The following is a 27,057-nucleotide window of genomic DNA, read 5'->3' as shown; positions in this document are numbered from 1 at the left end:
GCTAGAGTTAGTTACTAGATAATGGGGCCCACGCCCCCCGGCTTCCAGTTTGAAATTCAAGGAAAAAAGCCCCAACAAAACTCTACCAAGCCGGCAGCCAGGATCCCAGCCGGGGGAAAGGGGTCCGGCCAGCGGTGATGGTGGCCCACACATCTGCCCCGGCTCGGAGAGCCGTACAATGCCTAGAAGGGGCGGGGCCGACGGGGGCGGGGCGGTGAGTACCCGGTGGGGTCCCTCGGTTGTTCTTTCGCTTCCCCGCTCGCTGCCGCCGCGCTGCCGTCTCCTCTCCGTGCCTAGGCTCCCGGGAACCGGCTCCGGCTCGGCTGTGAGCCAGGAGGACGAGGAGGAGGAGGAGGAGGAGGAAGAGGAGGAGGCGGGGACACAGGCGGGGCCGCCGCGGAGCAGCAGTAGCTGCTGGCGAGGTTGCGGGAGGAAGCGGCTGGTCCCTTGAGGCTTACGGAGAAATCACGGCGGAGCGGGCTAGTCCGGGGACCAGGTCAGTGCGAAGGTGGAGAGCGCGGGACGCGGGGCGCGGGGCGGAGGGGCCGCAAGGCGAGCGGGGAAGGACGGGGGTGAGATCCGGGCGAGGCGGGCAGCGGGGGGCGACGGCGGGGCCCAGAGCCAGCTCCGCTCGGGGCTGGGGGCGAGGAGGCAGCTCGTTCCCCGCCCTCCACCTCCCAGTCCCCCGTGCCCGTCCCCGGCTCCTATTCTGGGGGAGTGGTTTCCCGTGTTTAGACCTCTCCTCCCCTTGCTCTTTCTTTCTTTCTTTCTTTCTTTCCTTACAATCGGCGCAAAACAAACATCCGAGAAGGTAAAACAATAGCGGGCCACCTGGGACCCGGCAGGCGCCTAAAGCGCCCACGTTCTCGGAGGGGGGTCCCTTGGGGCGGGGTCGGGTCTTGGGAGGGGGGAGGAGGCAGCTGAGTAAGTGGGAACAAGGGCACTCCGATGTACCTCGGCACCCCTTTCCAGTCTGCTGGGGCTCAGAGGGTGGGGCCAACTCCAGAGCCTTGGGGACTAGAGAGAAAGCCTAGGGAAATCCCAGAAGCGTAGGCTTCCCAAAAGTACTCCGGGAGCAGGGATCTTCCCGGTATTACTCTGGCCCAGGCAAGGAAACTGAGGCACGGGCCTGTTCAATAACTTGCTGAAGGTCAGCCGGCGCCAAGCCAAGGCGTGAGTCTCAGGTATTAAGACGCCTCACTAGCTTGTCTCGTCTAGGTCTTGCTACTGCTACTTTTATCTTTTACAACAATCTGTTTGTTTCAGAAATCCAGAGTCCTTTTTTTATATGGCAGCTTCGGAATTGCTGACGCTCCGGCTCGCTTTCCCGTTCACCGGACCGGCCTGAAACGGGAGGTGGGGCTGTGACCCTCGAGGCAATGCAAAGAAGTGGACCCGTAGACGAAAAACACGAGATATCTACAACTTCCTGCCGGCCCTTCTGATAGGGGTATCTCAGGGTTTTGATTAAATCGGTTTTTTTCACTGGAGAATCTTGAGAGACAGAGCGTGTTGCATTGTTGGAGAGGGGAAGGACGTCCCCCTCTAATTCGGCGCCGGTGGATGAAAGGATTTTTGAGAACTCCTCTCCCCGTTTTCCTTGAGGATTAAACCAGAAGGATTCGCTGTGATTGGGAAACAGAGCAAGACATGTAATGTGGCAGAGAAGGGGACCGGCTTCAGGATGAATCTGGACGCTTCACTTAGTATAGGGCAGTGCTGTAACTCCCAGATGCCTTACCTAGCCTTCTATCCCCCTTCTCCTTAAACTCTTCCTCCTTTTCCCATCAAATTCCACTTCCGAGGAGACCCTTTGGAACTCAGAAGTGGCCAGCCCAGGAGTGGAGAACAAATACCTGGAGAAAAGGAAGGGCCACATGTTCTCTCTCTTCCCAGGAGCAGATATGAAGTGCTGTCTCCAAGCTCTGACTTCCCTGGTGTTACTGGGTAAGTGGATGTGCTTTTATCAATTTCATAGAGGAGAAAGTTTAACCTCCTCTAACTGAGGGTTGTTGTCCTCCTTCCACACTGAGCTGTGGGTGACCCCAGGAGGCCGTTGGTGTGCATCACAGAATGAAAAGGTCATTGTGTTGGCCATTTCTGAGACAGAAAAATCTGAGAGTGGAGGGTATTCTCCATAAATACCAGTCATTTATCCAAAAGGCAGACACTTAGAGTGATTCTTTTGAAGCACTCTCATTTTTCTTTTCATTGTACCCAGAGCACTGGGGAGAAAGGGGGGGGGGAGAGTATAGCTAATGGTCCTCTGTGAGATGGTCTCTTGTCCTTTTGCCTCAGCACTAATGCTACAATAGCCACTTGTAGTGTGAATCCATTTGAAAGCTGAGCCATTTTTCTGTTGATTTTGATGAGTTGGTTTTGTCCAGTTTATTTCTGTTTTGTTTTATTTTTTTTTCTTGGTAGTTAGTGGAAACTGATGGCCGATGGACCATGTGGTTTTAGTTTAGCATTCAATGAGCACCGAATGTGTTAATAAATCATGATCAGTAGATCTTGATAGATCCAGCCCAAGCTAGAAGGATCCATCTATCTGTGGGGCCATCACAAGAGGTGTCAGATTCATATAGAAATTGCTGTTGATTTAGAAAACCACAAATTAACATTATCTGTGTTGTATTATATTTTTATTTGTTTTGTTAAATTATTTCCCAATGACATTTTAAATCTGATTTGGGAGTTTGCTTATGGGCTGGGACAACTCCAAACTCCTTTAATAGATGAGATGTGTGTGACTTATCCATGGTCACAAAGTTATATCCAAAGCCGCATTTGAACCCAGGGAAGCAGTATTCCACTCATATGTGGCAGAGGGAAGCTGCCTCATGGCATGTGCCATTTTATTGAATGGAAAAATTAAAACACAAAGATATCTTAAAACTTACTGTGATAGTTTGTTAACAGGCAAAAGAGAGTTATAATACATAGTAATGGTAATACATGGGAAGTGCATCAGGAAGGCATCATAGAGCTGTGCCATGTGAGGTCTGGAGGAGTGTCATCATTGAGGGAAAAATCTGGAAAGTTTGTTTTTCTTTCAGCTTTTTCTTCCTACTCTTTCTCATTTGTCTCTAGCCCCAAAACTGTTGAGAATCTTGTATGCAACAGAAAAGCAAGAGGAAGGTTGGAGGAATAGGGCTGAATTGAAGGGAATGACTGGATCACTTTCCATAACCTATTTGAGAATTCCCAGCCCAGTGTGAGCCCCCACGGCTCATCTGGGGAAACCCTGACCTTTTTCAGAACCCTGAAATCTTGTTCAGTGATGTAAAATGCTTTAGAGATTGTCCATCCTAAAAGTGAGAGGACATTCTCTGACTCTTTTATTTGATATTGTCTGTGCCTGTCTCCCTTCTTTTCCTTTTGCTTCTCCCCTGAAACACACACACACACACACAATTTCCCAACTCCTCACTTTACAACTTCTTTCTCTAAATTTTGAATAAACCACTACCTTTTATACCTTTTATAGTGTTGTTTCCGTGGCAAGATGCCATTATACTTATCCCTTACCTATCAACTGGTAGTGGAAAAAAAGCTGTGGATTTGAAGGAACTGGGGTTCAGATTTTGGCTTTGCATGTGTTTAGACAGGTCTAGATCTTCCTTGATTCCTTAATCTATAAAATGAAGGGTGTTAAACTAAGATCCTTTCCAATTCTGAATTCTAGATTTGAATGCTTCATTCTCTTCCCTGTCACCCCCTACCCCCAATTAGATGGTACTTGCCTTAAGAATCTTATATTTCTGCACATCTTTTATGTCTCCCATAAGTGCTTTGCACTTGAAAAAAGGCAGGATTAAACTGTAACTTTGACCCATTAGTCCTAGTTCCCCTCTCTAGAGCTAAACTAAATAATTTCTACCCCCCCCCCAACATCTCTTTTAAGTATATGAAAGCAGTTAACTTGTCCCAACCCAAATTTTCCCATCTAGCAAGGGAACAGCCATCCCTAGAATCTTCAGAGTGCTATTCCTGCTGGGATTTTGAATCCAGTTACCTCTTTGCTGCTCTCTGAAAGAGCTTGTCATTTTCAGAACTGAGCAGGAGACTTAATCCAGATCACTTTCTTTCCCTTACAGGAACAAACTCTTGTCTGTCTCAGGACAACTGAAAGCTCAGCCGGATGTCCTTCAGTTCTGGGGTGGATGGGAAAGGCCAAAAAAGACTATTGACTAGGCAGGAGACCATTATCATCATTTACTCAGCCCCAGATACTGTCTTGCTTCAGGGAATGCTTTCTGTTATTTGTAACTTAGTATTTGAAGGTTGTATTACATTTAGTTTACTTTTTTTTTTTGGGGGGGGGGGAGGATAGGGTGGTTTCCCTAGGGAAGAAAAGGAAAGGGGGAAAGGGGAAAAAATCTGAAAGTCTGTAGGGTGTGTAACTGGGCTGGGAAATTAGGATAAAATGAAAGAGGGTGGGGCTGATGGGGGAAAAGAATAAGCAGGGAGAGAAGGCGAAGTTGGCATTTGTGCCTTTTTTCCTTCTGGCTATTTGAATGGAGCTAAGAATGGTGGTTGTGTTTTATGCTTCCCTTCATCCTCCCCCCCCCCCCCCCCCCCCCCCCCCCCCCCCCCCATCCTTTCACACACCTGTTTATACAGGTAAAATCAGGTCACTATAAGCTTCAAGGTAAGCTTTGAAGGGATGGATAATCACAATCATATGTGACTATTAGACTATATCATTGTGATATTAGAAAAGGAAACTGGTTTTCTCTAACTTTTTTTTTTTTAATTTTTAAATGAAGACCCTAGGCTAATCATAGGATGTCTTAAATAAAATGCTCATAGGACTGGGTGTTGGGCAGTTTAGCAGAGCAGGAGACATGCTAAGATAGAAGGGTCCAAAGCATATGGTTCATAGTAGTATTGAGTTGGAAGGGTCTTCGAGATCATTCAGGTCAGCCCTTTCATCTAACTGATAAGGAAACTTGAGGACCTGAGAAAGTAAATTACCCACCAGTCCAGGGTAATGTAGAAATAAGAATCTGAGGCAAGATTCAAATGCAGGTTTTCTTGAGTCTGAAAACCTAAACTTTGTCCACAATATCCATGTTCTAATAAGACTAATGCCGAGTAGAATGTGAGTCTTCTAGGAAAATGTAAAAGAGAAAGCACTTTTAGCCAGAGAAATCAGGGAAGACTTCATGGAGGAGATATCATTTAAGTTTTGAACCTGTAAACTGAGGGAGATGATTTTAACAGATTGGGGTGAGGAAACAGCTTCAGAATACAGCAGGGGCCTTATGAATGCACAAAATGGGAAGAGATTTAGGAGCAGTTTAATAATTCTTACAGCTAGTTTAGTGAACCAAGGGCAGCTATATGAAATAAGGTAGGAAGGGTAGGTGGGAACCAGATTGTGCAGGTCACACTCAAAGGAGTTTGTGTTTATTCTCTGTGCAATAAGATCCTCTGTTGTAAGAGTCTGGGACTGTTATATTTGCTGCTCCCACACTAGCTGTGTGACCTTGGATAAATAATTTACATAGTCTAAGGTCTCCTCCAGCTCTGAATCTGAATCTGAAATCTGAATATAGCTCTTGGTGTTTTATGCTGTATTTATATCTCTTCCCCATCATTTTCTCCCTCTCTCCTCCTTTTATCCAAAGACCAGCACTTCTCTGCCTCTTCCTGGCTGGACCCTGAGTGAGCCCCTCCTTCCGTGCTCCGGATTGCTGCTCCTATCTCTTTGCATAGAATTAGTTCCACCCTTTTCTAATTACCCATATGCCTTTGATCCTTCACTCTTAACATGCTTCCTGCTCGGTAAATTGTCCATCAGTAATGACTATGGAGCAGTGAATTTTGCTGAGAATGTTGATGAATACATAGGGAGAGTCCAGAGGACGTGTGTGTGTTTGTGTTTGTGTGTGTGTGTGTGTGTGTGTGTGTGTGCATAGGGGTTGGTGGTAGTGAGTGTAATAAGGACATAAAGGGGGTGAGAAATAGTGCCTTTGACTGAAAGCATACTCAAAAAAGACTAAGAATGACAGAAAGGTAGGTGTGTGTGACAATAGATTCATACTTTCTTTCCTGTGAGAGGCAGGAGGGGGAAGGGAACAACCAAGAGAGATGAGTACTGAACTTCAGGTCATAAAGCAAAATTTCATTTTATCTGTGCTATGAAGAAAGAGATAGCTGTTCCACACCAAGGCTGATGCTACAAGCAGGTTGAAATCTCTTTTCAAGATGGAATATTAAAAAATGGAAATGCACTTGTAAATAGAGAGTGAGGAAATAAGTTTGGCCATCCTTGGAGCAAACATTGAACAAATAACACCGATAACAGGGTATTCATTTGCATTATCTACCAGGCCATCTACAAATACAGGATTAAGTGTATTTGTAGAGTTGGTGAAGCTTCTTGTTTGATGCTCTCTCAACAAGCATTTATATAAATGCCCATGGTATGACTAAGCTAGGCACTGGAGGGAAAAATAAAATAAAATCAACCCCCAAATTGAAGACCACAAGAGTCACTGAATTAAGAGCTTCTATTCTACTTGAAACTTGTTTGGACAGGGAAGGATCCGGGAAACAATCACCTATCTTCTAAAAGAGAAGTCAAAGGAAACTTCTACAGGGAGGGTGTTGAAACAGTAGGTGCTTTAGATGTTTATATTGTCAGGACACAGGAGTTTTTTCTTGGTGTTTTCCTGTGGTGTGAAGGTGATTGTGTCTGGTGAAAATCAACTCCATCAGGTGATTTCCAGTGGGAAACTGGGAATAGTTTAAAGGTTAGTCAGTGCGCAGATTGGTGACAGGCTCATCAGGGGTAGTGGACAGAGATCTGGATATGGCAGCTCTGATCCTGGACTGGATCAGAATTTTACTTCAGATATTTACTAGCTGTGTGAACCTCGGCAGGTCACTTAACTTTTGAACTTCAGTTTCTTCATTGGTAAAATGAGGGATTTGGACTAGATGACCTTTGTCTCCTTTCCAATTCTAAATCTATTATCCTGTGATTACTGGTTGAGCCACAGTACAATGGCTTTTTGTTTCCAGATAATCTGATAAATTACAGAAAGGATTATGATTTGCATCTATAGGGAGTGTGGCTAAACCAATGAAATTGTATATGGAAGGTCCTTCACAGTTTGAGGCTGGTTTTCTTTTCCAGACTCATTATATTTTATCCTCCTTCCTGGACTGTGGGTCAGCCAGTGTGGATTTGCTGTCCCCCATAGTAGGCAGTGAGGGTACAGCGGCTAAGTTCAAATCTGGCCGCAGACACTTAGCTATGTCACTGAGCAAGTCACTTTACCCTATCTGCCTCAGTTTCCTCCTCTGTAAAATGAACTGGAGAAGGAAATGGCAACTCACTCCATTATCTCTGTCAGGAAAACCCCAAATGGGGTCATGAAGAATTGGACATGACTAAAACAAAAAAAACAAAAAAACTGAACAACATCACAGTGGGAAAAAATACTGGATTTGAAGTGATTGCATCTGGGTTCAAATTTCATCTCTGATGATTAATAACTATATAGCCATGGGTGAGGAGACTGAACTTCTGTGTGTGGACTTCAGTTTTGAGCCCAACCAGGTTGACCTTTGAGATGCTTTTCAGTTGTTCCATATATATGATTCTGTTAGCAAAACTCCATTTAGTGAAGAACATGTTGCCCCGGACAAAACATTTCATGTTTACGTGATCAATTTAAATTTGACCTAGTTTTCTTCACACTCCCCAGAGGTATTGGTACTGCACGTGTGATCGACCACATTTTTCAGCTAAAGAAATTGAGGTTCAGGAAGGTTGTGACTTGCAGGGGCGTCCCACAGTAAGTGAGTATGGGAAATCAAACCCAGCTCTGTTTCTCCACTCCAATTCCACTGCTATTTGCTGCATCCGATTGAACACAGATGCTCTTTGGGAAGAGTTTGCTTTCATGTTAGGAGAATTTCAGACACCTGTGTGTGAATGCCACCTAATTTTCAAAGGGGGAAAAAAGATATGGTTGTGCAAAAATCATGCATAATTTTATGGAAACTGCTTTGGTGCCAAACACCATCAAGATGTACTTATTAAGCTCTTAATTGTGTGCAAGGAAGGCACTGCAAGAAAAAAAGGGGAGGAAAACTCCTCACCCGGAGAACTCCCAGTCAAGGGAGCTGTTGATTGTTCCACCCTACTTTCTGAAGAATGAGAGGGATTTATTAAAAGCTTCATCTCAGCTATGTCCTGGGGTCAGTACATACTCAGCCCAATCTTTTACATCTTCATCTAAAATAATTTATGTGCAGAATGACCCCCGCGGCATGGCGGGATCTTGAATCATCAAAGAAAGATGAAATCAGCTAGGCATTTGGAAGGAAATAGACTAATGTTTGGGGGGAAGATTTTCAACAAGGAAAGAGAGTTTTCTGCCCAATCCTCTTTTAAACAGAAAATTTTAGTTCTTTAAAGTACTTCATTCCCTGAGGACTCACATAAAAATGGAGACTTTTCTGTACATAAACATAACCTTACCCCCAATAATTTGCCAGTAGGAGAAGAGAAATGTCAGATAGAAAGTTGGGTGCTGTGTAAAAAGAGGGGTTGATTTGGGGATGGAGAACCTGAATTCAAATCCCAGCTCTGCCCCTTATCTCTTTGGCCTTGACCACCCTATTAACGCCATCTGTAAGATATTCTAAAGTGATAGCCCCTAAAATTTTGTTCTCAAGACCCCTCTCTACTCTTAAAAGTTATTGAAGGTCACCTCCAGGATATATCTATCAATATTTACCCATAATAGAAATTAAAATGTCATAGTATCATTATGAAAAGTTTTTACATTATAGAAGAATTTGACCACTGGACTACCCTTTGAGAAGCTCTACTCTAAGGGATTTGTGTAAATCACCCTGAAGTCTATTCCAGCTCTGTATCAAGTGTTCTTTTGAATCAAAATACACATGGACAGGAAAATATTTATATTAAATGAAATTAAATCCTTTTGCATTAAAGGAACAATGGAGTTAAATGAAATGGACACTGGCTAGGAGTGGAAGTGTGCCATTTAATAAATAGCTCTTTGTCCTAGGGCTGGTTATATAACCCTTGTAGCCTCAGTTTCCTCATCTGTTGTCTAAACTTCAGATGGGGAGTTGAGAAGAAAGAACTATTTAGATAAGAGCTGTGGTATATAAGAAAGATGTGGCAGAAGGAGGGAGAAAATATGGACCTCAAAATAAAAAGAAATGTTTAACAAATCTTATTTACATGTAATTGGGGGAAAAATTAAATAGTAAAAAAAAGATGTGGTAGGATTTTTTTTAAATTTTTAATAATAGCTTTTTATTCTCAAAATACATGCAAAGATAGTTTTCAACATTCACCCTTGCAAAATCTTGTGTTCCAAATTTTTCTCTCTCCCCCCAACCCTGTCTACAAGACAGTTTGTAATCCAATTTAGATTATACATGTGCAATTTTTCTAAACGTATTTCCACGATTATCATGCTGTACAAGAAAAATTATGTCTAAAAGGAAAAAAAATTAAAAATTAAAAAAAAAAGCAAGCAAACAACAACAAAAAAGGTGAAAATACTCTGTTGTGATTTTGTGGTAGGATTTGGAAGCTGATTTCTATGGTCAGGAAAAAGGAGAGGAATGTTGGGAAGGTAATGAAGGGGTCCTCCATAATAGAAAAATTGGGCTATTATGGGAGAGCTGAGGCAGGTAGAAAGAGCAATTCCATTCTTAGTATCTAGTACCTAATGGTGATAAGATGTCTTAAGAGCACAGCACTGAATGGATTTGGGCTTCCAGATTTGGATCTTCTGATTACAATGTGGATGATTGAATCCCTGAGAGGAGATGGATTCCAAGACTGTAGGAGTTAAAGTCAAACTCAAGGTAGAATCCAAGGGAGGAGAGATGAGTTGGGGGTAGGCGATGGGGCAGGTTCATTACTGTTGGAGAGACAACAGGGTGTAATAAAGAGTACTGGGCTTGGAGGGGAATTGGTGGAGATCCTCAGTTTAAATTCCTCCTCTGGACCTTAGTGGCCTTTCACAGCCATGTGCTATATTAATTATAATTAACAACTGAGACTGTTTCTTCAGCTAGGGATAATAATATCCCTACTACATCGAATGTCATGTTATCTGTAAAGTGTTACCCAAATATCAGCGATCATTGTGGTTAGAAAGTAAGCTCTTTAAGAACAGAGATTGTTTCATTCTTTCTGCTCCTTAGCCTTACCTGATGTCTGAAACCTTGGGGCAAAGCTCTGGAGATGTCAGGGATGTCAGAAAGCATCAAATTCATCCCTCCTTAAATTTTACAGACGAGGAAACTGAGACCATGAGATTAAGTGACTTGTTCAAATTAGAGTCAAGCTTTGGACTTGGGACATGATATACACATATAATTACATATTTATGTGTGTGTGTATATATACACACATAGACACAATAATAGGTCCCTGCCCAAGCCTCACTTGATCATTGTTTGAGTTTTAAAGGCTCAGAGTGAGCATAAGTAGCAATTGTTTCTGTTTTAGGCAGAAACCCTGACCATCTTTCCCTTCCAGCTTTTTTTTTTTTTGGGGGGGGGGGGGCGAGGATCTAGGTAAAAGAATGTGTTCTTTTGCCTCATTTTTCACCTAGCTTTGATCACTGAATGGACCTTGCCTTAGACACCCTGACATCTGGGAAAGACCTGAGCTTAAAAAGAACGTGGTCTCCCACTGCATCCAGGGCCATCTCCAATTGTTCTGATCTCTCTCTGGTCACTGGCTCTGGAGGAGAAAGGGAGACTGATAACTTTGCACAACTCTTCCTCACTTCAATCCAGTTAAGAAAAAGTGAAGAAATCACCTTTCTGATATCAGAACAAAGGACAAATACAACACTATATTTTTTATATATACACATGCATGTTTTGTAAGCATTATATGTTATATAAAATATTTCATATACATATATTATAGCAAATACTTATAATCCTATTCCTAGATATGTGCTATATAGACATTATACACGCATGTATGTGTATATTATATACTATAATATGTGTGTGTGTATATTCTATATAAGGCCTTTCCTCCTCTCCCTCCAGCTGCAAGAACCTTCCCCCAGATTACCTTCTACCTGCTTTGTTTGTATGTAATTATACATGTGCATTTTGGATTCCCTTCCCTTTCCCTCTTCCTCCCCTTGCCCATTAGAATATAAATTTCTTGAGGACAGAGATAGTTTCAACCAACCTAGGGCCCAGCACATGATGAATACATACACAGGTGCTGAATGAATAGCCTCTTTGCCATTTGGAGAAGGAGCTTCCATTTTGTCTTGGGTGTGTCCTGAAAAGGAAAGGCTTTCCTAACTCTTCCCTCACTTTCCCTGTCCTGGTACCCTGGGAAAAGGAGACTAGATTGGTTTAGCTCTGGTGCTCAGAGCATAGGCAAAAATAACCAGAAAACCCAGTGAGACCCAATTCATGGTTTCCCTGCCTCCCCCCAAACTGACTCCACAACTAAGTCGCTGATGTCTTTGCCTGAAACGTTCTGAACTGCCAGTACTTGGAATTAAAATTTTCCCAGTGCCCTGAAATGATTGGGAGAAGGCAGATCAGATCAAATTTGGCCCAAGCATCTGTTCTGACCAGTAGCATATAGATCTAACTCATTTAATCCGCTGGGAATCAAGCTCTGTCTCAGAAGTCAGGAGTTCTTTAAAAAAAAAAAATTCATTTCATTGTAAGAAATGTTGGACTGTCTCAGCAGCAGTGCTTGTGCTAAACTATGGGCCATTTACCGGGGCAAAAACACCTCCCTACCTAATTTCTAATTGGCCTGGCCTGAGCAAACCCATGAAACTGACTGTTTTCTCTTCGTTGTGAAGAGAATTATCTTTGTACATTGAAATGAGCTTGACTTTATCATATATAAAAGGTTGCTTTGCTGGTGCTGATAATGGAACTTGTTAGGGAAGCCTTGTTCAGAGAGGAAAAAAACAAGAAAAAGAGACATAAATAATTTTAAGAGCTTAGGCCAACCTTTGCCTTCTGGCAGAAGCAGGCTTAAACAGCCTTAACCAGATAAGCATCTAATTTTTTTTTCTTTAAGGACCTCCAAAGAAGAAAATTTGCAACCCTTTGCTTGTCACTTCTCAGTCATAGACCCATTGAATTAAAATTTGGAGGCATCTTTGAAGTCATTCATCTTGCCTGTGTTAGAACAGGGATCTCCTTTATAATGTCCGTGACAAGTAGTCATTAGGCTGCTCTGAAGACTTCAAGGGTTAGGAAACCCATTTCTTCTGGAGACAGTCCGTTCTGTTATCCACAGCTCAAATTGTCAAGTTTCCCCTGATATCTAACCTAAATCTGTTTCTATGCACTTTTACCCCTGAGGCCCAGGAAAAAGTCTCTTTTCCATGTGATAGACTTGAATACTGATTACGTTCCCATTTAAGTCTTCCCCTTCTCCAGGTCAATTATACCTGGTTCTTTTTACTAACCCTCACAAGACATGGTACAAGTCCTCTTACTGTTTTGGCCATTCCAGCAGTTCGGTTCCTTTCTTAAAATGAGATTTTTAGAGAAGCTTCCTGCCGTGGCTGAATTCTTAACCTTGGACCCTGTACCTCTCTTAAGATCAACCAAAAATTACACACTCCTTTGATTGCCTTGTCACATCGATTCATGTAGTTAATTGAGAGAACCTCATCCCAACTAGATCTTTTTCCTATGAAATATGCTATATCCTTGCTGTCTACTAATTCCTATACTTGAGCTTTTTTTTTTTCCAAAGTGGAACTTTACAATCTTACTTGGCTCTATCTCCTGCCTTAAGGACTTTGATTTAAGCTGTCCTTTTGGTATGCATTCCCTCAGAGACTCCTATCTTGCTTCCTACATCTACTGTTAATCACCTTTTTCCTGAAGACTTTTTTGGTGCTCCTCTCTACCCCCCACTTCAATTAATGTAGTTTACTTCACATCTTGTTGTATCCTTTCAGTTAGAAGGTAGGTTTCTTAGGAATCAGACCTATGTTTCCTCTGCTTCCAACTTCTCCCCATGTTGTGGAAGTTTAATGTTTGTTGAATTGATAATTAAAATGAAATTAATACAGATTAATTCTTCCATTCTTATAGATGATAATTACTTGTGTGATTCTTGTCCATGCCTGTTTACAAACTTTCCATATAAGAATCCAAAGCCCTGGAATTATTCAGATTGTATTTTGTTTTTGTTTTTTTAAACAGTTTTTGAGTACCGCCCTAGCACTTAGGTTTTCCATCTGGTGTTGTTTTCACAAAGACTAGGCTACTTTCTTTTCTAGAGATAGAGATTTCTGCCATTTGAATGGACATTGTCATTAATAATGCTACAGCCTCATTTTACCCATTGTATATCTCTTCATTTCCCTTTGAGTTGTCTGCCATTTTGATTTCTGGCAAATGTAAAGTTCTGTGATTGGCAGCCATATGATGTTATCAAGAGAAAAGAGAGAGGAACTGGACCCATGCCTTCATGGGAAGATCCTCCACTAATACAGATTAGCACTTTCTCTGCAATTTATAGTCTTACAGTGATGACTAGTGTGCTGTAAAATTAAGTGACATCCTGGGGTCACAAAATTATAGGAGAATATTAGTGTTAAAAGATTCTTATTTTGTCAGCAGCAGCTTTGGATCATTGAAAGTACTGTGGAGTTTTTGAAACTGAATTCAGCTTGCTGTCCTTCTAAATCTGAATTTGGCTCATTGGAATAATTTAATAGGCTGCTCATCCATGTCATAATCTGGATGATGTGAATTCTTCATCTATTTGTTTTTTGAGGTAGGAATTCTTATTAGCCATAGACTTCATTAAAGCAATCCTTGGTTTGATGTAGTCATTTGCAAATAGGAATATTTGGAGAATTTCAGTATCTTATTAGGAATCCTTCTTGCCTTTGAACTCTAGTCAGGGCATTCTTCAAACAGTGAACATTTTTTTTTCTTTTCAGAAGAGTGAGATATTTGGACTATCATTTCATTAATATATGGAAATTCCCTTTACTAATGCAGATTGACTAATCTGCAATGGGCAGAGAAGTTGGCAATCTAAAAGAATTTGTCAAGATTTACAGCCAGTAAGTTAGTGGTGGGACTTGACCCCACTACTCTCCCCTCTCTGTATGATTCTTTTCCCAGCTGAATCATTGTTACATCCATCAGTTAATATCATCTCTCAGCTCTTGAAGAGCCTATCCCTCTATGTCATACATCATGTAATGTTAATAATTGGAGGATTATTGACATGCGGGGTCAGTGTGATTGCAACTCTGTCATGTTTCTAATGATCAGAACTTGTATCTGAAAACTACTGCCAATTCTTGAAAGCTTTATTTTGCATATAGTTAAATGTATTTTGTTATTATTGTTATTAGTAGACTCAAAGTTTACTGTTATATTCTTTATACTTCTCATTCAGAGATATGAAAGCCATCTTTGAAAGCCTGCCACTTTGCTGCTAGTAGTTTTATAAAGAATAAACCTTCATTCCTGTGTAGATCATTTTCAGAAAGGTTTTATAGAGCTGAGAGAGGAGACACATGGCTTAAGATTTTCTCATGTTTTCTCTATCACTTTTTTTTATTGATAATTGTATCCATAAATTTTTTATTCTTTTGGTAGCCTAACCTCTCTGAGATACTTTTGAAACTGATTAACTGATACATATTTCTTCTGTGAACTTGGTCCACTCCAGCCACTTTATTGACCTGTCTTGAATGTTGCTCCTTTTTATATCCATCTGCTATTTAGGAGTTAAGAGCTCTAAGTTCAGCCTAAGAAGATTGAATTAGTCACTCTGACACTCCACTTGAGAGCTTCTTAGATCCTCTTTTTATCATATAACTATTCCTTCTTAACTTCATGCCATTTACCATTTTGATAAATGTGCCAGTTATATGGATGCCTTCATCCTCATCATTGATTAAAAATATTAACAACTTAGGCTCAGGGACAGATCCCCAAGATATGCCCCCAGAAACCTTTCTCTAAACTGACTTTGAGCCATCAATGGCTTCACTTTGGATCCCATCACTTTTCCATCCTAACTATACTGTTATCTAGCTCTCAGCTCTCCATCTATGTCTACAAAAATGACATAAAAGACTTTGTCAAAGACTTTTTTTTTTAACATTGTTACATTATGCCAGTGCCCTTCCCCTAGACCTTCCAGTCTGGTTGCACTCACAAAAAAGAGAAAAGTGAAACCAAGTTGGCATTCCTTAATTATCTATTCCTTTTTTGAGATATTTTCTAACCAGCCCTTTTACACTCTAAAATTTTTCTGAAATTGAAGTGAGGATCACTGACCAATAGGCTGTATTCTCTTTCCTCTTTGGGAAATCAAGACAACCTTTCTTTATTTCCTGTTTTATACTTATTTTCTAGTTCTTCCTGACTTTTCAACAGCTGGTTAATTTTGGGCTTTACTTTTCTCTGTACCCTGGGATTACAGTTCTTCTGAATTTGATATATTGACCTCTTAGAGGAAAGTTAGGTATTTTGCTTACAATCTTTTTTTTTTTTTTTAATAATCATTGAATTCATTTATTCAGCTACAACTCCATTTGACCATCTTTATCTTAATTTTCCCAGTTTGGAGTTCATTTTCCTTGATAGAGAATAAAGAAGCAAGGTGGGAGTTGAGTTGTTCTGCCTTCACTTTATCTTTTGTAATGAAATCCAACCCACTCCAAGAATTTTGACCATAAGATTATAGATATAAATCTGGAAGAAATTTTAGAGAACAAGTCCACCTCTCCCATTTTCCAAATAAGGATATTTAGGTCCAGATCTTGTAATTTGCCTGAAATCACCCAGATAGTTATAAATAGAAGCAGAATTGAAACTAAGGACTTGTCATTCGAAATTCAGCATTCATTTCACTTGACTGCATGGCAACATTTTTCCCAATTCTGTATTGTTTGGCTTGGTTACCAGGAGGAGTACTCATATTACAGGTAGAAATCTTGTGTTGGAGGAATTGTTGGTAATAGTGATGCCTTGTTGTAATCTTTCCCCTCCTTTTTAAATTGCCACTGAATTCCCAGAACACAGTTATCAAAATTACTTGGAAGAAGAGAACTTACTGTAGGTAGGATTGGAGGAACCCCATTGTACGCCTACCATTATTTAACTTGCTGTTGACTCAGCAATAGGAGGCAAATTGTTGTAGTCCGATTTCTGCCAGGGTCCTTCCCTCCTCCTTGCTTCTTTCCCACTCCTCCCACTCTCCCCAGGCCAATCCTCTAAGAAGGCATTTATCAGTATTTTTCTAATGAGTCATCATTGACTTTGTCTATAACTGGATTCCGTCTCCCTTTCTCCTGATTCATCTAGGCACCTTGTCCCTAAGGTGTTTTGTATGGGCTTGCAAAATGTAGGGTGTAGGAATGGTCATGGACCCAGATGGGGATTGTCTTGCTGTTCCCTTGTGATTTTCCGGTAGCATTTGCCCAGCCTTCTTCAGGTCTACTGCGACCTTCTTTTCCTGGTGACCAGTTCTGTGCTCAGAGACGGCTGCTGAGGCCCTTGGGAATTTATGTCACAGATGGACAAATTAGCACATTAGAGAGATTATTATTTAGATAGATTCCTTCTGGTATCCTAACATTACCCAAAGGCAAGACAACCCTTCTGACAAGGTTTGAAGATAATTTGTAGAGCGATTTCATAATAAAGCTTCAAAATGTTTCAGTACAAACCACAATTATATTCTGAACACCTCGCCCACAGCACCCGCCCTCTCTTCTCTCCTACCCCTCCTCGGCCTTTTAGCTTCTTCTTTCTGCCTCTTTGATCTGAAAATGGGAAGATCTCAAGTTAGATATTCCTATAGCTCTCAAATGGGGGAAGGAAGGGATTGAATCTCTTCACTTTACACGATCATAGTATTCATGCTATGAATTATCATGGAATATACATATATATTATTATATAATATATAGCATAATATACCATAATACCATATATATAACATATACCATAATATAATATACACATACACATATATGTGTATATAGAGCTCTTCCCCTTCCCTCTCTTCTCTCTCTCTTCTCTCTCTCTCTCTCTCTCTCTCTCTCTCTTTCTCTCTGTCTCTCTCTCTTTCTGTATATATATGTTTGAATTTAGAGAGAATCTCTAGAGAGAATTTAGAGAAATCTCTCTTGTAAATAGAAATCTCTAACATATAGATGTGAAACCAGAGGAGTCCTTAGAAGTCATTGTTTTAGAGATGACAAAACAGAGACATGGAAAGTTTCAGTGGTTTACCAGTCACACAGGCAATCAGTGATAGAATCAGCACTCAGTCCATGGATTATGCTTTCTTAAATTTGACATGATCAATAAGATTACCTTCAACTGTTATCTGTGGGACCAAGTAAGTAAATATGGGAGTTGTTGTTTGATCTTTGTTCTTGAAGAGGACCATGACATCTGTGAGGGGATGCCATGACAGGCAAGAGAATTGGATTTAAGTGAGCGTGGGCTGGGCAAAGTCACCCACCTGACTTTCTCCTCCTAAACCACCCAAGTTCAGCGGCCCATATTTGGAAATCTGGACAAATTAGCTAGGAAATTCGTAACTGCCTTATGGGCTTTTGTACCATAACCACAATCTGTGTGTTTTTTTATAATGGATGTGCACTTTTTCTTGCTTCACTCCTGGTTTGTCATTGGGGTTTATTTTTTTCCTTTGGAAAACTGAGATGTTAGCCAGAGGTTTTAACCAAGCAGCCCCTTATATTGTGAACCTTAACTGAGACAGAGGGAGGCACGTGAAGGTTTCACAATATCTAATCTCATAAGATATTCTGAATATAATCTCTCCTAGTCAGTGCTCATCCTGCCTGCATCTGGGAGATTTGTGTGGCCCAGCAAAGAAGGCTGAGCATGTCACCTTTACATCCTCAAAAGAAAAATGAAGGCTTGTCATGCTCCTATTGGTGGCTGAGACTGGACTGATCACTTAGTTTTCGGATGTCATGTGACTAGAGTGCTGTTAACATTACAATGCTCAGAAGTAAATTCATTGGGCTGGGGCTCCAGAGATGGGAATTCTCTCCTTATTCTGCCACGACCTTGTGGGGTGACCTTGGCCAAGGTATTTCATTCTCTGATCCTCACCCAGTCTCATCAGTTATAAATAGGGGTTGAATTAGCTTACCTGAATTTCTTTCCAACTTGACTGTAACCTGCTAAAAAGACATAAAGATATTATAATAATAATAGTAATAACTGATATTTACATAGGACCCACTAACTGCCAAACACTATGCCAGCCACTTTACAAATATTATCTCATTTAATCCTCACAACATCCCTGGGAGGTAGTTGTTATTATCATCTCCATTTTATGGAGGAAACAGACAGATAAAGGTCTCTGTCTTTGTCTGTCTTCCTCTTTCTGACTCTCTCTCTCTCTCTCTCTCCCCCCATATATAAGTTTTTAATGGTGAATAACAAAATCCTTATCAGCCTGAACTATTAGGAAATGATAGTTTGAAATAGTAAAATGTCTGCATTACAGAATATTTTAATAACTGTGTTGTTACTTCTGCATAAACTAGGTTAACAAAAAAAAGCTGCAAGTGCCCTGGAAAAAACAATGTTATCATCATTGTGATCTCAAAGTAGTCTTTTAACCTCTGTGGTCTGGATATACAATGAGAGAGTTGAAGCAGATAATTTGTGAAGTCCCTTTCAGCTCTGTCTGTAATTCTAGAGTTGCCTTGAAGAGGCCTTTAGAGATCGAGCTTTATTGAAAAAAATGAGTGATTTTTCATTAGCATATATCAGTAGTTTGTGTGTAAATGTTGCCTTGGAAATTCTCGACTACTGAAAACAGGGTATTCTTACGTGTATTTTAAATAGTCCTAGGAGAAATCTTTGTTTATGTTAACGGTACTATTTATGAGGGACTGATGTAGTATGCTTTAGACCAATCTCATTAGAATTATCATAGATACTAAATTAGAGACCATGTGGTAAAAGCCATTAGGGGATGAAGGGACTAGTGGTGAGGGGACCAAAGTTCTAGTCCAGCTCTACCACTGAAGGGCTTTATAACCTTGGGGAGGGCAGTTTACCCTTTCAGGTCCTAACTTTCCATGTCTGTAAAATGAAAATGAGCAGGTAATCTCTAAGGTCTCTTCTAGTTATAAAGTTCTATGATTCTAGAGTTGAAATTAATGGGGCCTTACTCTGCTGACTATTTTAAGACTAATTTCATTAGCCAGGAGAATTCGTGGAGAAGTAATAACAATCATTTTGAGGGGAAAAAAAGAGAAAAGCTTTAGGAAATCTGTTGGTTGAAAACTTGCTGACTCAGAATATGGCAGTGTGACTTTTGAAGGAGCTGACTGCTGTCTTTCTTTAAAGCCCCTTCCTCCCCCAGCAGACCCCTCCTCTTCCCCCTCCCCCCCAACAGAGGCTTGTTCCTCTTCCTTATTGGAACAGTGGTGAGAAATCTGGCTTAAGCCACCTATCTGAACTGTGACATCTGGGGCAGAGGCAAGGATCTATTCCTTTGGGATTTAAATTACTTTAAGGGGAGCAAAAGCTTTCATTTCACAAGTAGAAATAAGAAGGATGAGGAGTGAGTAGCAAAAACAAGCCATGTGTACTTAGTGATTTTGATGGAACTGTCCAAACCATTCTTTTCTTTGGGATTTTAATTTTAATTAATTAATTTATTATTATTATTATTATTATTTTTTGCTGAGGCGATTGGAGTTAAGATTTATTTTTTGACCAAGTTGAATGGCATAGTATCATAGTAAGGTGCAATATTGATGTTAATTTATGCAGTTGTAAACTTTCCAAGTTTGTCTTTGTGACATTGAGCAAACCTCTCAAACTCAGTGAACCTTTGTTTTCTCGAGTAAAATCAGGTCCCCAGACTAAACTTCTTAAACTGTAGGTCGTGATCCCATATAGGGTCAGGTAACTGTGTGTGTGTGATGGGGAGGATGGGGAGGAGCAGTGGTGGTTTGCAATATAATTTATTATTAATAAATATTTGATTTGTGTACCTGTTTTATACCTAAATACCCAGCATTGTATAAACATTTTTCAGGCAAAAAGGGGTCATGAGTGGAAAAAATTTAAGAAGCCCTCGACTAAATGACTAACCTAGAACTCTCAACTTTAAATCTGTGTTCCTGTGATCAAGCTCCAGAGTAGTTTTTCTTCTAGCTCTGAATCTAAGATCCTGTAAATGGAACACAAGGGCAGTCATTCTGACCCTTTGTTATTATCAGAAAGGTGGCCTGGCAGATAGTGAAACAGAATTGGCCTTATTATTTAAATGGCTTGTGCTTAAACTTTGTTCTCTTGGTTATGTACTTGTTTGAAGTACAAAGGAGTTCTGCACCCTTGGTATGACTCATTGCCAGTTTATCAAATTAAAGGCCCTGGATACTGTGGGAGTGTCCAGTGTCCCATAAGCTAACCCACTGAGAAGTCGAATCATCACTTGGATCATCCATTTAAAACCAGATTAATAAACCACCATTTCCTTTTCTGGGCATAAGAATTCTCCTAAAACCTCTCTGTCAGTAGGATATAATTCTTGTAGTCAAAACCAGCATACCAGCAGGCAAACGTGATTGTAGCTAAACTATTGGTTCCATTTCACTTGGACCCCCAATCTCTCTAAGCCTCAGTTTACTTATTGTGAACTTTCTTGGAGGAGAGGGAGGGTTCAATTTAGCAACAACATCTCTAAACCTATGGAAGGTATCTATTAAAGTAACTCAATATTTACTGATATCTTTTTTAGCCATCTCCTGATGAAGTTTGCTTTTCTAAAGTCATCAGGGATTTTGCTTCGATTTGATTGGCAGAATTAGCAAATTCTTTGAGCCTGGACCTTCAAGTGAAGCTTTTAAAGGCCATAATCTCATGTTAATTTTGTGTAATGTTTTAGTTTCTTCCAGAGCAGTTTATTTGGTGAAAACTTATTATTTTCTGAAACAGCCTGTAATGTTGTAATTCTTTCCCCACTGAAGATCCCTTTTTTAAAAAATCATCAAAAGACTGAGGCATTCATCAGCATTGTGAGAATTCATGGCTAGACAGGTATAAGGTGGGCTGTGAAAACAGTGAGGAAAAAGAAGGTGAAAGGAGTAAAGGAAGATGAATAAGATGGAAAGAAAAATAAAAAGCTAGAAAGGGAAGCAAACTCTCAGCTCAGAGGTTCAGTAGGTAGTGTTTACATTTCTAATTGATAATCTTGTTCATTCAGCAAGCATCTACTGAATGAATGCTCGCTAGACCATAAGCCAGTTCAGCACCAGTTAATTCAGAATTCAACATACATATAGAGGAGGTGATGTTGGTTAGTCAACAAGCACATAGTATATTCTGCCATTGTCGTAAGTGCCATGGATAAAAATGAAGTCCCAGTCAACTTACTCATGGAACTCTCATTCTAATGGAAAAGACAAAATATATACAGCATAGGTAGAAGGAAATCCAAAAAGGCTAATTAGGTACCAAGGAGCCTGGGAAAGGTCGCTACAGAAGAAGAGATTTGAACTGAGTCTTGAAGGAACCTAGGGAAAGTAAAAGGCAGGAGAAAGAAGGAAGGCATGGCGGTCAGTCAATGCAAAGGCAGATAGAGTAGAGGAAGAGCCAAGTATGAGGGTCCTGCAAGCAGCCAAGTGTCATTGGATCACAGAATGCATGGAGGGAGTGAGAAGTCTGGAAATGGAGAAAGAAGGTAGGCTGTAAAGAGCTTTAAATGTCAACTGGATGTCTTTAGATTTCATCTTGAAGGTAATAGGGAGTTATTGGAGTTTAAATGGGAGGATAAAACAGGCAAACCTACATTTTAAAAATATTGCTTTGTGGAAGATAGATTTGAGTGAAGAGACACTCAAGGTGTAGAGACTAATTTTACTGAGGATCTGTGAAGGAAGATAATATCCATTTCCAGAGAAAGAATAGTAAATAAAAGTATACATGGCATGGTTTACACACACACACACATACACACACACATCTATATATGTGTATTTATAGACTCTCTCTCTCTTTCTCTCTCTCTCTCTCTCTCTCTCTCTATATATATATATATATATATATACGTATGTATGTGTAGATGTCTATCTATATATATGTATATACATATTTATTTATTTGTGTCAAATGGGAGCCTTCTCTAGTGTGATCAGGGGAGGGATGGTTTAGAACATGAAATGTAACCAAATAAATAAAGACAATTTAACATACTAAAAGTACAATTAAATTTTTTTCAATGCTATTACAATAATTCTGTTGAGAGGTAATGAGGCTTGAACTGCAGTAGAGTGATGGCTTTTGAAGTAGAGAGAAGGGGACTTAAAGAAGAGAAGTTATGAAGAAACAGGAAGATTTGGGAATCTGTTTGATATGTTCAGTGAATGAGAGTGAGGAGTTGATAACTCTGAGATTTCTAATCTTGGATATCTAGGAGGTTGATGATTTCACTGACAGATAAGAGGAAAGTTTGTGCGAAGGAAAGAGGGTAGGAGTAAAGTTAATGAGTTCTGTTTTGAACATGATGAATTCGAGGTGTCTCTGGAAGATCCAGTCTGAGATATCCAAAAGGCAGTTGGCGATGTGTAACTCTAGCTTGAGCTGGATATAAAAATCCAGGAATTGTTTGTATAGAGATGATAATGGTGGCTGAAGACTAACTCAAGTGAAATAGAGCAGAAGAAGAAGAAGAGCCTTTGATTAGTGAGCATGGTGTGGATTAAGAACCAGTAATGGTTCCTGAAAAGGAGAGAGTAGACTGTTAGGAAAAGAACCAGGAAAAAAATTTTTCAAAACCTAGAGTTTAAGACCATTGGTATCCAGGAAGAAAAGGTGGTCAATATTTTCAAATGGAGCAGAGTGGTCAGGAGGAGACTGGAAAAAGACATTTATATTTGTCAGTTCAAAGATCACTGGTCATTTTGGAGAGGGAGGTTTCAGTTGAATGGCGAGGTCAGAAGTCTGATTGTAGGAGGTTTACAAGACAGTGATAGAGGAGAGCTGCATCTTGAACAAGATGAGCTGGAGGTGGGTGTTGGAATGATATTCCAAGTATAGAGAATGGTGTGAACAGAGGCATGAAAGTTGCAAAGCCAGGGGCAGTATCCTCTGTACTGTATGTATTTCCCATGTATTTTAAAGCATAAAAATACATGGGGAGAGGAATAGATTCAAAAACCGGGAAAGATGGAGACCGTGGAGGGTCTTGGGTAAGGAGTTTGGATGGTAGTCATTAGGAAGCTGATGAAAGGTCTCATACAGGGGATGAATCTCTGCTTAAAGGGGATTGCCAAGTTGATGGGCAAAGATGGAGAGAATGTGTTCCATATCGTAATAATGAGCTTAGCTTTTTCCTGATCCTCAGTTTCTACCGTGTTTAAACCATCTGCTGAGGGAATGTTGTACCATCTTAAACCATGGCTGCCTAGAAGCACTGGCTCAGCCAGGAGCATTGGCCCCCAAAGTTGCCACAGCTGCGAATAGTCCGCCAGTCTGATCTGTATGCTTGCTGTCCTGTGAGTGGAACTGGGAGGGAAGCCCGCGCCAGGTTCTATCGGATTGATGGTTCCCAAACTTTCCCTGCCAAGATCTTCTTTGACATCTGCTTAAATTTCATGGTCAGCTTTCCTTTCAGTTTTTATGCATATGTTTTCAATTGTAGGGCACAATTGTAATGCATTCACAACTTCCCCACACCCACTGGACAACTAACTACTTCTAATTGGGTTCAACTCTGCAGCCGTTTATGGAATGCATTTGTGTGCCCTACACTGGGGGATGCCAAAGGAATATGTGGGGATTTCAGAACCAAAGCATATTGGAGCATGAAGGGACCTTAAAAACCATTCTGTCCACTGCCCTCAATGTAAAATAGCCCTTTCCTTTATGTACTAGATGTCAAGAAGATTGGCGTTCTCCTTCTTAGATTCTGCCATTATTTTGTTCTTTGACCTTGACCAAGGGCACCTTCATGTTGAATTGATTGATTAGGTGATGAGGTCTTTTCTAATTTTTGTGACCTATATGTGCTTAAAATCCATGAGGTTCTTTTATTTAAAGTTGGGTTTACATCCAAGATTGGATCCTCAGGAGACTTTTCACTTAAGAACAGGTTACCTTCGCTCCTCTCCTCATTTTCTAGATGAAAAGTTTGAGAGCCATGGAGGTGACTTGATTTGCTCAAAATTGAGTAAAGTAAAATAGTGGTGTAAGGATTTGAACCCTGTTCTTTTGCATCCAGGATCATTGTTTTTCCTGCTATAGTGTATATGACATGCTGCTTTATTGCATACATATACTTGTTGTTAATGATAAATAGTAAAAGAAACAAGAACATGAATTTGTACCAATTGACAGTACTAGTTTGAATAAGTAAAACATTTTAAAATTTTGATGAGGGGATAGGACTTAACCTAAAGAAGCAGAGAGAATCCTAAGAATATGAGGATCAAAATGTGCCAAACAGATGATGAGAACAATACAAGATCAGGCATGAGACACTGGGGGAAAGAGTGCTGGATTGAACTATGAGGATCCTGCTTTAAAGAGGGATGACAGATGGATATCTGGGACAAATCAACAGTTATTCTGGGGTTAGGGGTCTGAAAATAGAGGTGATACCATTGATATTCAGTGGACAGCTTGGAAGATGGAATTTTAGGGGTGGGTGGGATAAAATGAGCTTAGAATGATGGTAGAACATAAATTCTTACTTTTGTTAGACTCCAAGTTGTGAGCAAGCCATCATGCAAAGTGCTGGGGATACTAAAACAAAAACAAAAATGTCGGCTCTGAAGGATCTTTAAGATCCTGAATATAATTAGAAACACTGAACTTAGAATGATGGTAGAACATAAATTCTTACTTTTGTTAGACTCCAAGTTGTGAGCAAGCCATCATGCAAAGTGCTGGGGATACCAAAACAAAAACAAAAATGTCTGCTCTGAAGAATCTTAAAGGTCCTGAATATAATTAGAAACACCATCTGGTACTTAGGTGAGAAGTCAGGGATAGGGAAAGAGATTTGGGAATCCTTGTAATGATGGGTTGTAGCCACAGGAGTGGAAGTCTTTCTGAATTTGTATTTAAGATTTAGATAGATGAATGTCTGAATCCCTGTAATTTTCCTTCTGCTGATCTAAGTAGATCGAGGCCCTGCAGCCAGAAGATTAGCTTGCCACTGGAACTTACAGACACATCCTAAAGACTTTTAATCTTGCTTTGGGGGAAGGGATGAAGGGATGGCTTATTTTTAGCCCCAAAGTCAGGCTATCACCAGGAAAAGGGGCGAGACATATCCTGGTCATCAATCACAGTCAGGATGCTTCTGCCATGTTTCAGACAGTAATCTTTGGTAGTAAGGCCTGACAGAAGCCACAATCTTTTTGTTCCCTAGGTTGAACTTTGAAATCTATAGATTAATCTTTTTTTAAGAAATAAAATTATTGAAATCTCTTGTTTTTATGTTGTTTCCCTTTTTTCTCCTTTCTCCCATCCTTTCCCAGAAAGTCATACTTAATAAGAAAAAAGAAAAAAGGAACAAAAATTCACCAATATGTGACCAACATATTTCAATATTCTATACTCCTGGCCCCTCACCTCAGTAGAGAAGTAGAGGGAAGTCTTGTTTGTGGCCAATCTTGTTGATTATAATTTTGACAACATTAAGATCGATTGTTTTCATGTTCATCTTTTCATTGTTATTGTAAACATCGTGTATATTATTTTCCCTAGTGTATATAGGTCACTTCACATCAATTTGTTTGTATTTCCATATTTCCTATAACATAGCGGTATTCTATTATATTCACGTACCATAATTTATTTCACCATTTCTGAATTAATGGGCATCTTCTTTGTTTCCAGGATTTTGCTACCACAAAAAATACTGCTATAAACATTTTAGTGTCTCCTAGACCTTACTTTTAAGAATATATGACCTCCTTAGGGTATATGATTAGCTATGGAATCTCTGGGTCAAAGGAAGTGGACATTTTAGTTCTTCCTTTTACATCATTGTAAATTACTTTCCAGAGTAGATGGGCCAATTCATAACTTCACCAACAATGCATGAATGTTTAACCATTCTCAGATTGTAAGCCATGTCCTTTGCATCCAATTCTCTGCTACCAACAAAAGTGTTGCTATAAATATTTTGGTGTCTATGGAGCCTTTCTTTTTGTCTGTGACCTTTTTGGCATACATGCTTAGCAGTGGAGTATCTAGATGAAAGGGTATGGACAATTTAGCCACTCATGTAGTATAATTCTAAATTGCTTTTCAGGATAGGTTGTACCGATTCATAGCTTCACCAAAAATGTATTTAGTGTTCCTGTCTTTCTACAACTTTTGCAACATTAATTAAGCTCACTTTTGCTAATTTTCCATGAGGTAAAACTCTCAAGATCGTTTTAGTTTTTACTTCTTTTCTTATTAGTGATTTGGAACATTATTTTATATAGTTAATACATTGAGATTCTTCTGATGACTATTTCTACATATTCTTTCACTACTTAATCTATTCAGGAGTCGTTTTTTTGTCTTAAATATTTGTTGTTATTTTGGATAGCAAATCCTTACCGGAGATATTTGTTACAAAAATTTTTTCTCCATTTGATAATTGGTTCCCTTCTCATTGGAATCACATGAATTTTGTTCAAGCAAAAGCTTTTTTTCAATTTTATGCAAACAAAATGATCAATTTTGTTTCATCATCACCTCTATCCTTTGTTTATTTAAGAATTAGCTCCCTACTAATCGCTATAAAAGACATATGATCTATTTATCTTTTAATATTTTTGTGATATGAGCTTTAATATTTAAGTTATATATTCATTTATTGTGGTATATGGTGTAAGATGTTAAACTAAACCTAATTAATATCAACGTACTTTTCATTTTTCCCAGAAAATCTTGTCAAATTAAAATTCATTCTAGATAATTTTAGGTTTATTGAGCTCTGGGTTATTGAATTCAGTTTTTGTGTGTGATTCATCTTTTTTTAAAATTTTT

General features: G+C 39.8%; 1 protein-coding gene across 3 annotated transcripts in view; it reads left to right on the top strand.

Annotated features, from left to right (window-relative positions):
• Positions 1-227: 227 nt before the first annotated feature.
• The window catches only part of IGSF3 (immunoglobulin superfamily member 3), a 128,066-nt gene continuing 101,236 nt past the window's right edge, over positions 228-27,057 (top strand). For 2 of the 3 annotated variants that reach the window (XM_031967367.1, XM_031967366.1), the window contains exons 1-2: positions 228-496; positions 1,267-1,947. In XM_031967367.1, the coding sequence (XP_031823227.1) occupies positions 1,878-1,947 (70 nt within the window). In that variant the 5' untranslated portion in view covers positions 228-496; positions 1,267-1,877. The remainder of the gene's footprint in view (positions 497-1,266; positions 1,948-27,057) is intronic. The other variant, XM_031967368.1, reaches the window with a different exon arrangement.

This window comes from Sarcophilus harrisii, chromosome 4 (assembly GCF_902635505.1).
Source record: "Sarcophilus harrisii chromosome 4, mSarHar1.11, whole genome shotgun sequence".
In the NCBI taxonomy this organism is placed as follows: domain Eukaryota; kingdom Metazoa; phylum Chordata; class Mammalia; order Dasyuromorphia; family Dasyuridae; genus Sarcophilus; species Sarcophilus harrisii.
The sequence above is the reverse complement of the archived record's forward strand: the minus strand, read 5'-3'. Positions and strand labels throughout refer to the sequence as shown.